At 47.0% G+C, this 18,142-nt stretch overlaps 1 protein-coding gene and 1 non-coding gene across 2 annotated transcripts in view; one reads left to right on the forward strand and one right to left on the reverse strand.

Moving 5' to 3' along the window:
* LSM12 (LSM12 homolog) overlaps window positions 1–18,142 on the reverse strand; it is a 31,171-nt gene that overhangs the window by 3,217 nt on the left and 9,812 nt on the right. Inside the window, exon 3 of the mRNA XM_056127103.1 lies at window positions 335–444. Within this exon, the coding sequence (XP_055983078.1) occupies window positions 335–444 (110 nt within the window). The remainder of the gene's footprint in view (window positions 1–334; window positions 445–18,142) is intronic.
* LOC130036222 (U6 spliceosomal RNA) lies at window positions 3,290–3,396 on the forward strand. Its single transcript, XR_008794275.1, has one exon. It is a non-coding gene; the product is annotated as a U6 spliceosomal RNA (small nuclear RNA).

Consider the following 18,142-nt stretch of genomic DNA (forward strand, 5'->3'; position numbering starts at 1 on the left):
GGAAAAAAAGATCACTGGTTCTAAATTACTGAACACTAGACGGGACCTTTAGAAATAAGGAAATCCCAAACTTTGTTTTTGCTGCTGTTTCTTGGAGGCTGCCGGGGATCAAACCCAGGGACTTACATATTTGAAACATGTACTTTTATCACTGAACTATATCCCGAGTCCCTACAAACTGAGCCTTACAGACAAAAAGCCTAAAGGGCAAAGGAGACAACTTGTCCACACCTCCCATTCTTCCAGATGAAGAGGCAACGTGTGTCTCCTGCCAGGCGAGAGTCAGGCCGGTCCACCCCCCAGAGCTAAGAGCCCCCATGCCTCCCCAACTCACGTTTTGTGAATGGTCTGGAAGAGCTGCTGGCCCTCTAGGGAGACCCCAGCGCTGATTGCATAGGCCTGGCTCAGCTTCTCCTCCTTCTCTGTCCGTGCTTTGCTTGCAAGCTAGGGTAGGAAGAAGAAAGAGTCAGGAAAGCACACACCTGCTGCTCCCCAACAGCCAGGCCCTAAGCTGAAGCTGGGAGACCAAAAAAAGACTGGGATGAGTCACCAGAACCAAGCCTAATACATACAGTATAACCGAACTGTTGCTATTTCTGAAAAATATTCCTTTCTTCTAAGACTAAATGAGTACCTGCCACGGGAGACACTGTGGTGAAGCTAGGGATAAGGCTTTGGAGTGGGAAGGGAAGGGAGACCCTGAGACAGAAACACAAACAAGATTACAGGCCAGGCTAAGGGCCAGCTAGGAAGGAAACAGCAGAGAGGGACAGTACAATGAGTAGGGCGCTTGCCTTGCACGTGGCTAGACTAGGGCTTGATCTCCAGTATTCTATATGGTCCCCAGAGCACCACCAGGAGTAATTCCAGAGCGCAGAACTGATGTAACCCCTGAGCATCGCTGTGTGTAGTTCCCAGAAACAAGAACAAAAACAAACAGAAGAGACACTGCAGAGTGTGGGATTCTACTCGACAGGAAGGGATTGTTAAGAGTCAAAGATACTGCGGATTTTGTGACCGAAAACTCCAGGCTCTCACAGAGTCAGGCATGGACTACTTCCTCCCATCTCCCTGTTCTTTTGGAAGACTGGCAGTCACTGATGAACTGCCTCTGGTGCCAAATAAGCTCATTAACCAGCCATGATCTGAGACTCATAAATAAATCTCGAAAGAGATCAGAAAGCTGCAGAGATACTTCCAGACTCCACGTAAGGATCTGTCATCAGGGCACCCACAGTCACCATCCAATTAAAAATTTAACTCCAGCATATTATCCCATTCAAAATCCAGAACATCTCAAACTCTATACCACTGATAAATCAGGAGAGAAAACACCACGTTGGTTGGGATGTAAAAGACTATCAATCTCAAGAACATATAGAGACACAAGGCTTAAACTGTAACGTTAATAATAATTTCTTCCCTAAGGGCTTAAATGGCTCCATGATGAGATACAACATCACACTTTCTTCTAAGGAAATATTTTTTGGTAATTTTTAGCTAATCACAACAAGTAACATAAAACAAATTATTCAGGGCCCGCTATAGGGGCAGGTTTGAGGAATGGTTGGAAACTGTAAATAATGGTGGTGGGCAATGGTGGTGGAATTGGGTGTTGGAATATCGAATGTAATAAATCATGAACAACTTCATAAAAATAAAACAAATTTGGGGGCTGGAGAGATAGCACAGCAGGTAGGGCATTTGCCTTGCACGCGGCCAACCTGGGTTTGATTCCCAGCATCCCATATGGTTCCCCGACCACCGCCAGGGGTAACTCCTGAGTGCAGAACCAAGAGTAACCCCTGTGCGTTGCCAGGTGTGACCCAAAAAGCAAAACAAACAAACAAAAAATTTAAAAAACAGTCAAAGGTAACACACGTTTCTATTTAAGGGGGAAATTAACTATTTTAAATCAGCTACTGTGCTAGCACCTAGGGGGATAAATGTTAATATCTACCACAGCTTTATAGGCAAGAACTGGAAGCTCTTAAGACCTTAATGCTGCGAAGGGGCTGGCACTGGAGCTTGGCACAGCAGAAGCTGGGAGCACCCCCAGCATAGCATGACCCTCCAGGAAGCACGAGCTGGGGTTAGCCCTAAGTACCACTGGGTCGTCCAACCCCCTTCCCAAGACCTTCACTTTATAGGAGAACTTTCTGTGTTCTCACAGGGGAGCCCAGACTCTAGCAGACCTCGCCATGGGTACTGCCCAACTTTCCTTTGAGCTGAAGAGCTGGTGTGCTTTGGGAAGGGAATGGGCCGAGGTGGCTCAGAGGCAGAGTACACTTTCTGCCTGAGCCCTGGGCCCTATTTCCAGCATTGGACAACGAAGCAACAGGTTGAGACTGCCTGACCCTTGTGTGTTCTGTCCCAACCACCTTTCTGCCTCCACTGCCACCAGGGCACCCTTGAAAGAAATACGGTCAAGGGGGCAAAAGGAAAGAAGAAAGAAAATGAAGTTTCAGAAGTCCATGCTTTGTCGCACCTGCCCTGTAGAAAACTGCAGTATCTGCGATTCCAGTTTGAGCATTTTCTTTAGGAGAGAATAAAAGTGAGTGAGAAAAGCAGAATACTGATAGAGGGGCTGTGACCACTGAATGGAGCAAGAAGCAGGCGCATTGTTTCTTTCAAGGTGCCTTCTACAGAAGTTGGTTCTTCTTTTGAGGGGAGGTAGAGGTGTGGGCCACACCTGGTATTCCTGCCTCTATGCTAACAGGCACTCCTGGAGGTACTAAAGAACCATATGCAATGCAAACCAGGGTCAACTGCATGCAAGGTGAGAGCCTCAATTCCCGAAGTCTCTCCAACCTCAAAACATTTTAAATATCTCAAAAAACAATGGAAACTAATAGTCAATTGAGATTGTTTGTGCGTAGTCACAAACACTTACGGAGCTGCATTATTCCAGATTAACAAGAATGAAAAAGAGGAGGAAATGAAGATTAAAGTTTATTCATCAGGAATGTTTTGGATGAGTCACTGAATAAAATTTGGGATTAAAGCCAAAAATGAGAAAGAAAAGAATGGTCTGAGTTCTCCTTCAAGCCTCTTCTTTGACTGCCCTCTAGTGGAGTGAGCAGAAACTGATCAAAAGAAAGCCGACTATGTGGCAAACAACTACTGCCCTTGTATGTGAGGCTCCTTGATTCAATTCCTAGCACCACGAAAGCAAGAGAAACGAGTTTTAGTACTGCAGCACTCAGTTCACTAGCCAGAATATAGATGACTGACACTGCTGTGACATACATACAAAATGGAATACTATGCTGCTTTAAGAAAAGATGAAGTGCTCGCTTCGGCAGCACATATACTAAAATTGGAACGATACAGAGAAGATTAGCATGGCCCCTGCGCAAGGATGACACGCAAATTCGTGAAGCGTTCCATATTTTTGACTGGTTAAAGAAACTTTGGTACATCTACACAATGGAGTACTATGTAGCTCTTAGAAAAGATGAAGTCATGAAATTTACATACAAGTGGTACAATATGGAAAGTATCATGCTAAGCGAAATGAGTCAGAAAGAGCGGGATAGACATAGAAAGATTGCATTCATCTGGGGGATATAAAGTAACAAAGTATGAGATTAATACCCAAGATTAGCTGAGATCAGCACCAGGAGGATTACTCCATAACTTAGAGGCCAGCCGGATATCCTAGAGGAAAGGGCTATTCAGATAGAGAAGGGAGCACCAAATAAAGGATGTTTGTAGGATCCTCCCAGGAGGGGAGATGCATGTCGAAAGTAGACTATGGACTGAACATGTTTGCCACTCAATGCCTCTTTTGCAGACCACAACACCCAAAAGGAGAGAGAGAACACAGGGGATTGCCCTGCCACAGAGACGGGGGGATGGGGGGATGGGGGTGGGAGGGATATTATCCATGGTGGTGGAAAATGGGCACTGGTGGAGGGATGGGTATCTGATCATTGTATAATTGAAACCAAAGCACAAAAAATTGTAAATCTACAACTTTAAAAAAAATAAAATAAAATAAAGGGGGGAAAAAAAAAAAAAAAAAAAAAAAAAAAAAAGAAAAGATGAAATACATTTCACTGCAACGTAACTGGAAGGTATTATGGTTTTGGTTTTTGGGCCACACCCCATGCTGCCCAGGGGTTACTCCTTGCTTTGTACTCAGAATCACTACCGGCGGGCTTGAGGGACCCTCTGGAAAGCCGGGGAATGAACCTGGGTCAGCCTACCCCACAAAATGCCCTACCTGTTGTCCCATCACTCTGGCTCTGGCAGGGTTTTATGCTGAGCAAATTAAGTCAGAGGAAGGACAAATACCAGATGATCTATGGACTACAGAGACAAAAACCAAGCGAATACTGTATTGAACAACAACAAACCCCTGGCCTTGTATTCCCAAGCAGTGAGAGAAAAGGAGAAGGGGAAGGAATACTGGACTGCAGGCGACGCGGGGCAGCCATGGGGCAGCAGTGGGGGTGGGCTACAGTGACTCTGTACTTCAATCCCACACACTTGTGTATGGATGCTACTGTAACCACATTACTTAAACTATTAATACACTACTGGCTGCCAAAACTCCAAACACAAATTAGTTTGATTTTTATAAGACAAAGCAAATACCCTGGATAAGTACGGATGCTACACGCTGCACACGAAGCCACACATAGACACGTGAACACGCAACTTGACCCCAGGCCGACAAAAGGAGAGCACACCTCCAGCAGGTCCCCACAGTACCTCAACACTGCCATTTCTGAACACTGAGATTCTGCTTTAACTGTGACCTTTCAGGGCATAAACCAAATATAGTTCTCCAGGGGAAACAACAAGCCAAGTGTTTCAGGGTTGGCTGATAAAATGAAGCACTTTATCAAGGCATGGGGTTGTTTGTTTGTTTGTTTTGTGGGGGCACAGTTGGTGTTCAAGGCTTACTCCTGGCTTTAGCACTCAGGTCCCATTCCTGGCAGTGCTCTGGGATTGAATCCGGGTCGGAGGCATTAAGGCAAATGCCCTACCCGCTGAACTATCACTCCAGCTCCTATTAAGGCATAGGTTTGACAAAGAAGAAAACAGTCTTCAAACTGGGTCCCGGGGAAGCAGGACTCTCTTCCTGCACTCTGAGCTTCGAAGACCAAGGGAGGAGAGGATATGAACACCGCAGAGTTCGCTCACACACGGTCATCTGTCTCCCTAGGTAAGAGGAAGGCAGGCCAAATCACCAGTTCCTGTTCACATGGTCCAAGGACATGGAGAGACACAGTAGCAGCATCCCCCCCACAAAAAAAAAAAATAATAATTTTGTTGGGCTAGAGATAGCTCAATGGACTAAATACATGCTTGGGGGGTCGGGGACTCAAGCTCACCCCAGCACACCAGGAGCGGCCCCTGAGACAGAGCTGCTGTAGCCCCCAGCACTAGTGGGTGTGGCTCAAAAGGAAAATAGTACCAAAAATCTTTCAAGCCCAATAGTGCCACTGTGATCCCCCCTCAGGCCACAACTGTTGAGAAAGAGGGTGCAGGGTGCCACCAGCACCGCCGAAGAGGCCCCAGCTTCAGCTGCAGCGACCGGGTCTCCAGGAGTGCAAGCTGTGACAATGGGTGTTCTCGCAGTGGGAAGAAGCAATGCTCACCTGCTTGCCAAGAAAACCCAGATGACTTGAGTCTCACTTCCCAAACAATCCTCAAAGACCCTGAGCTCCCTGAAGAAAGAAAGAAAAACTAGAAGGCACAGAATTCCCTTGAATGAACCCACGAACTGATAACTACAGAGCCCCAGGGAAGGGCCCTGCAGCCGGACCCCGGGCAGAGGCAGGAGGGCTTCCCCTTAAAAGTCTTGTAAACTGTTATACCTGAAAACCAAAAAACAATTCGAAGTGCTGAATCAGACAAAGCTTGTGTTGACTAGTCTGGATACCCAAAGTTAAATATCCTTGTCAACTACAAAGTGGGTTAAATATCATCCATTCAGTGCGAGAGAAATTGGCTCAGGCAAACTAGGCATCTCTGTGAATGTTTAGGACTGAAGCTGACAAATTAAGTAGAAGAGGAGGATAAAAGGCTGGGAGAGACGCCACTTTTGAATCTTTCCCAGAGGCAGAATAAAGTGGATATAAATCTCAGCCAGAAATGGTTATTTTGTTTGGAACAGTCTGAGTAACAGTGACACAATGGTTACAGAACAGTAATTTCAAAATATACCCTTAGTTGCCCGAAAATACTAGCTGTACACTCTCTTCTGAAGGCTCTGAAAGCAAAGGAGATTGGAGTAGATAATTCTCCATTTCAACCTCAGGGCAAACAGATCCCAGATACAAAATTATGTGAGAGAGCCTTAGAAGTCAGCAGAAACCAGTTTAAGCTGACTATATTTCAATTTGCCCCAATGTCCTCAAGCTTTTTTTTTTAAATGGGGGAGGAGTGGGGGGAGAGGGAGGGTGTTCCCAGCAGTGCTTAGGGGCTGGGACTACTCCCAGTAGGCCAGTGGGGGGCCGGATCAATAATAGAGCAGGAAGGGCATCTATCTGCTTTGCACACAGTACCCGGGTTCGATCCCTGGCATCCAATATGGTCCCCTGCGTACCATCACCAGGAGTAATATCTGAGTGCAGAAGCAAGAGTAAGCCCTGAGCATCGCCAGGTGTAGCCCCCACACACCCACCCCCCCTTCCAAAATAATCAAACCAAAAAGAATGTGATGCTGACTTGGGCCCTGGAACGCTGGGGGCCCCCAGGTTGCCCTAGGAATGCTCAGGAGCCTCCGGGTGGTGCTGAGGCCCAGCTACTGAGGTCTGATGAGCCCTAATCTCCCTGGCCCCTTGTTTTATTTTTTGGGGGAGAGGAACTCCCCAGAAGTGATGGGAACAACAAGGGGACATCCTGGTGTAGGGATGGAATGTGCTCGCATCCACTGACCCATTTCAACTGGCTCCCTTTTCTTTTTTCTTTCTTTTTTTTTTTTTTTTTTTGCCTTTTGGGTCACACCCAGCGATGCACAGGGGTTACTCCTGGTTCATGCACTCAGGAATCACTCCTGGCGGTGTTCAGGGGACCATATGGGATGCTGGGAATCGAACTCAGGTCGGCCGCATGCAAGGCAAATGCCCTGCCCGCTGTGCTATCGCTCCAGCCCCTGGCTCCCTTTTCTTTAACTGGGCTTTGGATGAACTGGAATCACTGCAAACCCTGACATCACCAGTTATCAATTTAGAGATTGCATTTTTACGGCAAAATGAAAACTGCTTAAATCTGATGTCCAGGAACAGGATCTCCTTTTGCCAGGACACTGCACGCACAGTGGGGCCAACCTCTCCTGGAGGACGCTACCAATTAGGCAAGAGAATGATTTTGCTCACAGCAACAGGCCATACATGCTGCTGCTCCTGGAAACTGGGGCTGAGAGAGAAAAAGATAAGCTTGCTCTTTTTCTACAGCCTGATCCTGACAATTAATTAAGACTCCTTTTGTAGAACAAATAACTACCACTCTACATTCAACACAAGTTAGAATTTCCCAACTCCCATTTTAAAAACTGGGGTCTACCTATAAATGCCTGGGTTAGTGTCAAACTGCCAGAGGAAACCCTAAAAACTGCACTAGAGGTACAGGGTGTGCCGCTCTATCCTGGGAAGGCCACTGGGATCGCAGCTTTCTAAGTCCATGGGTTATCACAATACTACATTCATTTTCTTGTCTGATCTTTTGTGGTACCAGGGATCAAACCCAGGACCTCAAACATGGAGAGCAAGGGTTCTTCTGCTCATTAGACCCAGTTTCAATGCAAACATACTAGTTCTGGTCTCATCCAACCAAAACAGAAGCATCAGTCTGGGGATGTGGCACAGCGGTAGAGTAACTTGCATATGTAGGAGTCCTGGGCTTGATTCCTGGTACCACAAAACACAAAGCAAATAAAAAACTGAAACACTAGTTAGGATCTCACAAACGGGAGCTATAGGACAGTGGGTAGGGCTCTTGCCGCACATGTGCCCAGGGTTCTATCCCTGATATCCCATATGGTCCCCAAGCACTACCAGGAGTGGTCCCTGAGCATTACTGGGTGTGGCCCCAAACTCTCTCCACCCCAAGCCAAAATTAAATAAATAAATAAATAAAAGAATCTCAAAGCCTAGTGAAAACTTTAAGTAGACACTAGATCTGGCCAATCAAGAGGCTCAAACTTTTACCTGCCTACATGACTTCCAGTGAAGATCCTTCCTTGCCGCCTGGTCTCAGGAGCAGAGCAAAGTGCATGAACTCAATGTCGAGATCCCAATAGTTAATGCTTCCAGTCCCCCTGGAGTCGGTGAACAGCAAGGACACCATCTCTCCTTGCATGCAGTGAGTGACACAAGAGAGAAGGCAGCAGCCACAACAAAAACAAAACCCAACGGAGAGCAGCCTGTCCCACATCGCGCTATTCAGCCACCAGCTGGGCCGACTTCTTTCTACAGCCCAGCCCAGGGGAGCACAGGTGCAGTGTGGCATTCAGAGGAATCCCAAGTGCAAGTATTTCACAGGCGGCGACAGCTGATACAACAAGGGACCTGCTGGGAGTGACCTACTGGCTCTGAGGCACACGCCCAACGTGGCCCTGTGCTTGGGCCTCAACCAGCTGCCCTTGGAGCGGCGCTGCAGCTGCGGCCGCAGAAGTGCTGGGGCTGCGTGCAAGGCCTTCTGCAGGCTGAGGAGGGCCTCTGAGAACCACTCTCAGTCTTTGGGTCATGCCTGCTCCTGCCGTTTCAGCTCTGGAATGTGCTCTTGGAAACCCCTCATTCTTAGCTAGTACAAGCAAGCTCTTAAAAATATTTCTTCCATGGGCGGAGCAATAATACAGCTGGTAGAGCATTTGCCTTGCATGCAGCTGGCCTGGGTTCGATCACTGCTTTCCCATATGGTCCTCCGAGCCCACCAGGAATGAACCCCAACTACAGAGCCAAGAATAATCCCTGAGCACTGCTGGGTGTGCCCCCACACTTACCCCCACCATGAAATAAATAAAGACTCTTTCAGGGGCCAGAGAGAGAATACAAGGGGTAAGGCTCTTGCCTTACACAAAGATGGCCCTGGTTTGAGTCACAGCACCACATAGGGTCTCCAGCAGTGAACCCCGACTGCAGAGCCACGACTAACACCCGAAAGCACTGCCAAATGGGACAAAAATAAAACGAAAAACTTTTCTTCTACTATTAAGATCCCCGAGTCTTCCTGTTGCCTGGAAGCAAGCTCCTGTCTCTGTTTCTAGTTCTGTTCTTTACAGAATCTCGGTATCTGGAGACTCGGAACACAGTACTCCACATAAAGTCATGTCCTGGAGCATACAGTGATAAATCAAAACACTGACTCAGGTCAACGGTCCAGCCATACAGCCATGAGGCCTGTCTGCACACTTCGTATACTCTAAAATAAGAGCTAGTTGCTCCTGTGTGAGCATATTCCACAGCGGAAACCAAGCTACAGATTTCAGGTATATTAAACAACTGCATACATACACATATATGTAATATATACCTATGTGTGCAGACCTGATGGTTTAGTGCTTGGGTCTTCTGGTTTGACATGCAGTAAGAGGAATCAAACCTGAGCCCTCAGATATGCCAAAGATGCACTCTATCTTGTGAGTCACATCCCCAGCAGTGCTCAGGGGTACCCTGGGTCCACTCCTAGCACTTTTCTTTCAACTGAATTGCTAGTTCCATGTGAGAGCTGTTGATATCCTGAGGTGCCTGGGATCACCGGGGTCACCAGGACTGTGGCAGCAATGCTCAGGAGGTCATGTGGTGTTGGGAACTGAACCCCTCTGTGTGTGGGTGAGGCGTGGGAGGTATATAAGACGAATCTGAACCACAATGTGATAACTTCATGAATCAAAAGCTAAAAATTATTCCTGCTTGGAACATTGGAAAGCTTTAGGTCCAACTGTCCAAGTTTACCAAGCCACAAGTGGAAAACAATGGATCTGAACCAGTCTGGCTCCAGAACTGTGTGGCCCTTGAAACGCTTCAGGACTTAATCCTGGTGTGCTCGAGGGACTCTGGTGCCAGAGATCAAAGTTGGGTCAGCTGCAAGCAAGGGAGGCTCCATGTTACTATCTCTCTGGACCACAACTTAGGCTCTTGACCTGGCACTACACTCAAAAGTTTAACCTATGAGGGAAAAAGTCAGTCTAAGTTATTGTTGAAATACATAAATCTGAATGCAAAGAACACCACCAACAAAAATGTCTAAATCAGGAGATGGCTCAAAAGGCTGGAGTGCACACTTTTGCAGGCGGAAGCCCCAAGTTTGGTCCCCAGCACTGCATGTCCCCCCCCCCCCACATCATCATCATCATACCAGAAACAATCCCCATCACACCAGGAGTAGCTCTCCAGCACCACTGAGTATGGCCCCTCCAACAAAGAATTTATTTTGGGGGGTACCTCACCCAGCAGTTTGGTCTCAGGGACCACTTGGTGCCAGAAAGCAAATTCCAGGTCTGCTGCATTTCTGTCACTTTCAGGGATGTCCCTCAATAAAGAACACCACTGTTGTCTGCCTTCTAGGGAAGGGTCCCTCTTTTTTCTCTCCGCTTTCTCTTTTCTCTTTCTCAGTTTTTTTTTTTTTGGCCACCCCAGGAAAAACTCAGTTACTACTGGCTCTGTACTCAGGAATTTTACCTGGGGGTGTTCGGGGGACCCTATGGGATGTCAGGGATCCTGCAAGGCAAGCACCCTGCCTGCTGCACTTTCTCTCCGGTTCCTGGAACCCAACAATTTTTGATATGCCAAGGCTACATGATCATCCAAGTTTCCTGCACTGGATTGTCAGGGTCTGCTAAGTGCTTTGAACTATAAGAAACAGGGCAGAATCAAGGGCCAGGCTGCTTGTGGCTCAGTGCTGTGTAAATCACGTCTTTCACATCTGGGTGGCCCTAGATTCAATTCCCAGAACTGGCGGGAAAAAAAATCCTTTCTGTTGTGTCACAAAGAGACTGCTCAGCGCAAATCTTGATTGCTCTGCATGCCACCACTAACACCTTTAAGAGATTCAAGGCTGGAGAGATGGGTCAAGGGAGCTGGAGCAAAGCGCTGGAGCACATGCTTTGCATGAGGATGGCCCAGATTTGGGCCTCGGTACCACATGGTGTCCTCCCTCCCTGAGCACAGAGCCAAAAGTAGCCCCCAAACACTTCAAGATTCAAGATTTTTTGCTACAATGATCACAGGTTCTGGCACCATTTAAAAATCCAAACAGAGCTGGAGAAATAGTACAGAGGTTAAGGCACTTGCCCTGCATGTGGCCGACCCCAGTGCAAATCCCCGGAACAATATAGAGCCCACAGAGGATGATTTTCCCCCTTTTATGATAGAAGAGCCTAGAATAGCCTCTATGCACAGCTAGTGTAGTCCAAAAACCAAGAAAGCATCAACAAGTAACAAAAAAAAAATGCTGGAGAGATAGCTCAATGTTCTTAGTGTGTAGTTTGCATGCAGAACTGGGTTCAGGGGCTGGAGCTATAGCACAGAGGGTAGGGCATTTGCCTTGCACGCAGCCAACCCAGGTTCGATTTCCAGCATCCCAAATGGTCCCCTGAGCACCGCCAGGAGTAACTCCTGAGTATAGAGTCAGGAGTAACCCCTGAGCATCACTGGGTGTATAATCCAAAAAAGCCAAGGGGAAAAAAAACACACTGAGTTCAATCCCTGTCAGTATATGGTGACAAACACTGCCAGAAGTGACCTCCCATAGCACAAGGAGTAATACCTGAGTGAGCATGCAAGGTGTGGCTCAGAAACTTGGGGGGGGGGGAACCCACAACAATCCTGAAACAAGAAGATGATGGCCCAGAAGACACAGCAACAACTCTCTGACTAGGTTTTGACAAGATTGTTAAAACACAGCACTGCAGTGAGACCAGGAAGATAGCTCAGGGGATCAAGGGTTTGATGTCCAGCAAGTGTGGTCTCCAGAAATAAAAGCACAAAAGATAAACAGCAAAACTATACTATCATACAGGTTGGCCTTTAGTCAGTACAGTGATACAGGAAAAGTTCACCTTTCATCTATTAACTAGTTAAAATGACTTCTCAGTAGAGCCAACAGCCTTTGCTTATTATTTGTAATTGTCACTCCACGCTATTCACAGGTACAGCATACAAGCAACCAGGCCTCCTGAACACCAACAGACAATCTCTTGGTGTGAAGCTGGTGAAAGAAACACTGCTGTAAACACTCCAGGCTGGGCAGTGCTAGAGGGAAAGCTGGCTGGGAGCGAAGCTGAAACTGGATCGGCCAACCTATCTCTGAAGAGTGTGAGCTCAAATTAGCCACCTCAATGCCCTGAGGATTACAGAACTAATGTGAGTGAAAGCACGAGGTGAGCTTAAAGGACAGCACAAATGTGAGCTGTTGGCATCCTTCGAACAGTATTTTAAACAGAGAGGTAGCTCACAGGTTGGTTCTGAAAAAACTGCATATGATTTGGGAAAATGCATTCATGCAAGAGGCCCAGATTTAATCTCCAACACTGTGCATGGTCTCCAAATCCTGCTGGGAGTGACCAATGGACACAGAACAGGAAGCAGCCCCCAGTATCCCTAGGTGTGACCCCCAAACCAAAATTCATGGTCTGACCTTCCTTTAGATGATGAGTTCAGGAGCTCTATCCCTTCTGGTTTCTCTGAGAGCTGTTAGAGACGCTGTTGTGACAAGGGACAGAGAGACAGGACAGCAGGTAGGGCGCATGCCACAGGTTTCAATTCCGAGCATGCCATATGGTCCCCTGAGCACTGCTAGGAATGATCCCCAAGCTGAGTCAGGAGTAAACCCTGAGCACCACCGGTGTGGCCCTAAAACACAACAGGAGACCTACACAGAGGGTCTCTTCCATAGTGGGAACGGAAAAAGTTGGGAGGCCGCACGTTCACTATAAGTGAAAGCACCACATTCTCTGTCTCCTGGGCACTGAAAGGAGCAGATTCAGCAACGCTTGAGAACAGGAGTCATGCCAGAGAGATAGTTCAATAGCTAAGCTCATGCCTAGATTTAACTCTCCATACCTAACATGGTCCCTAATAAGTGCCAGGAGTATCCTCCCTCCCCCAAGCACCACTGAAAGAAAGAAAAATTAATAAAACAAAAGAGTCAACCCCTTAGCTCCACAAGAGAGAATATGGCTAAAATTCCTGTTTACCACTCACTAGCTCCACAACCCTAAGCAAGGTAAGTGATTTCACATGGGGCCCAGCTACTGTTGGCAGTTCCATAAGATAAAAACGAAGGGGCCAGAGGTAGTTCAGGGGGCTGAGTATTTATTTGCCTTGCACACAGCCAAGCCAGGTACAATCCCTGATGCCCCATGTTATCTCCCAAGCACAGCCACGAACGATTCCTAGCGCAGAGCCAAGATTTAGTCCCAGCACCACCAGGTGAAGCCAAAAAAAAAAAAAAGCAAAAGACCAATACCAATACTGAAACATACACTAGTACCCTCCCAGAATAAACAAATTCCAGTTTAGCTCACTGTAGTTCAGAAAGTTACCAGTTTCTAAACTACAGAGAAGAACAAATTGGATATTTGCTACTTCACAAATCACCATTTAAAGTCCCCCGCCCCAATCTAATTACCAGTTATTCTTTAAAACCCTATCCCATGGGCCCAGGAAACAGCTCAAAGTGCTGAAGCACAAGTTCTGCATCCAAGAAGCCTGGGTTAGACCCCAACAAACACATGTCCCCGGAGTGCTGCTGGCTATGACCTGTGAGCCGTGAGCAGGGAGTAGCCACTGAGCATTGCTAGGTGTGGCCCCCCAAACAGAAAGAATCTACTCCACTTTTTCTTTTTTTGTAAGAGTACTGCTATTTATTCAGCCTCTAATTAGCTGATTGAATTGGGCATGAACTCCACCTTAATTTTTTTTTTTATATTTATTTATTGAATCACTGTGGGAAAAGTTACTAAGCGTTCAGGTTTAAGTCTCGGTCATAAAATGATCAAACACCTTTCCCTTCACCAGTACTCATTTTTCACCAATACTCCACTTTTTCAACTAAGAAATTGTCCCTAAATTATTCACTCCTCTATGACCTATGGACCCAATTTAGCCAGCTCCCTGTTTTAGATTTTACTAACCAGGCCCATTTATTTACAAGAAATATGACTTTTTGCTACCAAGCTGGGTAGGTGGGAGAGTGCACAGATGGAAAACCAAGCCTAGGAGAGTTGCTCTCAGGTTTCCCCTTGTACACTCACAGCCCTGTGATCACACTTGCAGATCACACTTGATCCTGCAGACTGTGACCACTTAGCTAAAGGATACTCTCCCTGACCACCTCCCGGTTTCTTTGTCTTGTTTCGGGCCGGAGACTGGGGTGCAGCCAGGGAGGGAGAGGCTATTTTTCTGGCTCAAGGTTATTCCACGCACTGCTCCCGGGTGGAGATCATTCCTTACAGCGCCAGGGATCAAACAAACTCGGACTCCTGCATACAAACCAAATGTTCAGTGCATTAAGCAATCTCCCTGGCCTAAACATGAGATCCTTAAGACAAGAGCCCAGCGCTGTACTGTATCTCTCCAGCCCCACCTACAGTCTTTTTAAAATGGCGATCACCCTACCTCTTTGACCTGATGTGACACCATTTCATGAGTCCTCTGGTCACTAAGGGCTAGAGCGACAGCACAGCGGGTAGGACATTTGCCTTACAGTATCTGCCAACCGGGCAGACCCGCATTTGATTCCTCTGCCCCTCTAGAGAGCCCAGCAAGCTACCTAGCCCTGAGATGTATTCAATACGCCAAACAAAGTAACAACAAGTATCACAATGGAGATGGTGGGCCTGCTTGAGCAAATCAATGAACAACGGGAGGAAAGTGCTACAGTGCTACAGTACTGGTCACTAAGCAATGGTAAGACTCTTCCTTTTCATCCCACCCGCATCTTCCCCATCCTTCTGTAAGAAAACAGCTCTCTGCTTGGAGCAAAACTTGATCTCGAACCTGATACCTGGCCTTTATCCTAATAAAGCAACTCAGTAAGTCAGTTTCTGCGAGTCAAAACTTAGCAGAAAATCCTGGTTTGATCCTCAGCACATTTAGTCCCCCACGTACTGCCAGGAATGATCCCCAATCACAGAGTGAAGAGTAAATCCTGAGCACTGCTATGTGTGGCCCGAAAACCAAAGCAAAACAAGGACAAAAGAATCTTGCTCTTAGACAAGTAGGTATTTCCATTCCCACATTTACACGCTATACAAACACCTATACCCGACCAAAATGCAAGTCCCTAACCAAGCTGAGAATACGCCATCCAATTCACTTGGTGATAATTCTATACCCAACACATTAACATTAGGATCAAAACATGGGCAAGAAGCTGGCTACAGAATGGATCGATGAACATAGGCTGTATCTCTATAAACTATCTCAGGAATGTACTTCAACTTGGGAAACTAAACCTCAAGCCACTGAAAGGCAAGATTATGCTAAATATTGGGGGGCAGGCAAGAAAGTATAGCAGGCAGGGGTGCTTGCCTTGCCACCTTCAACCTGGTTTGACTTTCAGCACCACCTGAGGTGCCCCAGGCCCCACCAGGAGTGATCCCTGAGTGAAGGGCCAGGAGAAAGTCCCCAACACCACTGGGTGTGGCTGCAAAACAAAAATAAAAGATTATGCTAAATCTATCTTTGAAATACTAGTCAATTCTTGCCCCAGTTACTTTCATCACACAAAGGTAAGCCCTGATAGTGGTTTATTCTCTTCAACCGGACCATACCCAACAGTGTAGAGGGTTAAGGGTGGGCCCAAGGTCACTCCCAGCTCTGCGGGTTACACTTGTCCCCTGTGCCAGAATCAGAGCCCCCCACATACTAGGCATGTGCTTGGTCATCAAAGTATCTCCCTGGTACTGATGTTAGTTTCCTTTGAAAATCAACTTACTAAAGAAAGAAAAGATAGATCAACTTTTGACCTGCATTTTCTGTCTTACCAGGTCATTCCACCCCCAAAACAATCTCTAAACAATCTGTAAATACCATTATTTTGGTGGGGGAATGTGGGGAGGGAGTTGGGAAGTCACACTGCAGTGTTCAGGGCTAACTCTTGGCTCTGTACTAGAAGGCCTTGGGGAACTCTATATGATGCCAGGGATCAAACCCATGTTTGCATGCAGGACAAGCACCTTAAGCTCTGTACCATCTCTCTGGCCATCTGAAGACTACTTTTTTTTCCCTAGGGTGAGGAGCGGTGTTACACCTGGCCTGCTTGGGCCTTACTGCTGGCTCTGCATCCAGAGATCACTCCAGGTGGAATTCGGGGAACCACATGGGGAACTGGGGTTGAACCGAAGTTGGTTATTTGACAGGTATTTACCTGCTCTACCCACTACAAGCTTGTCTGCCTTACGAAGAATTTTCTTTCCTTCTTGGTTTTTGGAGCCACCCTCAGTGGTACCCACGACTTAGTCCTGGCTCTGCACTGAGACCACTCCTGTAGGCCTCAGGGGACCATATAGGGGGCCGTGGATTGAACCTCCGTCAGTTGGGTGCAAGGCAAATCCTCTAACCACTGGACTACCATTCCAAGCCCCGAAAATCATTTTTAAGAGTCATTCATTTCCTCTCCAACTCTGGGGCTGACTGTGAATCTGTTCTTATTGACTCTATGTGATCAATCACACTTTACAAACATGGAATAAATGATTAATAAATGGGTAAAAGTGGTTTACAGATCATTCAGCAGTCGGGTAAAGAAAGTAAGATGCCTTAGCTACAGATTCCAAGTTTCCATGCTCTGTTCCTTTTCCTCTCTCCCCGGGACCACACACACAAATACCTCTTCTAGTCCTTTCCAAATTGGAACTTTAATGAGACATTTCATTCGATGCATTTATGCAAAAAAAAAAAAAAAAAGTATGTTAATCTGCTCCAGCCAGAGCAATAACACAGCGGGTAGGGCGTTCGCCTTACAAGCGGCCAACATGGCCGACCCAAGTTCGATTCCTCCGCCCCTCTCGGAGAGCCCGGCAAGCTACCGAGAGTATTCGATATGCCAGACACAGTAACAACAAAGTCTCCAATGGAGACGTTACTGGGCCCGCTCGAGCAAATCGACGATCAACGGGAGGGCCTTTACCTTTACCTTTACCTTAGTCTGCTCAGTCTCAGAAGTGGAAAGCATGGAGAAAATCCTACTTCCTGTGATTTCTCTAGCCAACAGTAGGCTGGTCAGTGTTCACATAACTAGGCCTGATAACAATAAACTTAAAAGTCAAGTTGAGGGGCCGGAGGGATAGCACAGCAGGTAGGGCATTTGCCTTGCTGATGAAACTTCCATTCCCAGCATCCCATATGGTTCCCTGAGCACCCCCAGGAGTAATTCCTGAGTGCAGAGCCAGGAGTAACCCCTGAGCATCTCTTGGTGTGACCCAAAATGTCAAAAAAGAAAAAAAGTCAAGTTGAGGCTAAAAAGAGACAATACAAAGGTTAAGACACCTTTGTCTTGAACACAGCTGTTTCCAACACCAAAAATGGTCCCCTTGACCAGAGCGATAGTACAGCGGGTAGGGTGTTTGCCTTGCACGCAGCTGATCTGGATTCAATCCCTAGCATTCCATATGGGTCCCCGAGCAATGCCAGGAGTGACTACTGAGCACAGAGCCAGGAGTAAGCCCTGAGCATCAGTGGGTATGATAGCCCCACCAAAAAAAAAAGAAAAAAAAAAAGGCAAAATGGTCCCCTGCCAGTAGAGATCCCTGAACACAAAGCCCAGGAGTCCGTCATAAGCACTGCTGGTATGCTGTGCCCCTACCGGCAAAAAGATCAATTTAAGTTGACTCTGGTCATTAACAAGATGCCTTGAGAGTGTCTTTTGAGGACCTAAGGAGGTGTTTCAAAGGACCAGAGTACATGCTTTGAAGGTGTTCTGGGTTTGGGCTTCTGGCCACACCCAAGGGTGCTCAGGGTTTATTCCTGGCTTTGTGCTCAAGGATTTCTTCTGGAGGGCTCAGGGGACCATGTGTGGTGCTGGGGAATGCACCCAGGTTAGCTGTGTCGAAGTACTACCTCTCTGGACCCAAGCCTCAAGGATTGGTAAGTGTGCTCTCCTGCCCTCTGCGGCTCCCCACCCCACTGAAACTGCTTACACTATGGCGTTATTACTGGTAAAACAGTATAATTTTTATTTC

The sequence above is a fragment of the Sorex fumeus genome, unplaced genomic scaffold (genome assembly GCF_029834395.1).
Source record: "Sorex fumeus unplaced genomic scaffold, SorFum_2.1 ptg000063l, whole genome shotgun sequence".
NCBI classification, from domain to species: domain Eukaryota; kingdom Metazoa; phylum Chordata; class Mammalia; order Eulipotyphla; family Soricidae; genus Sorex; species Sorex fumeus.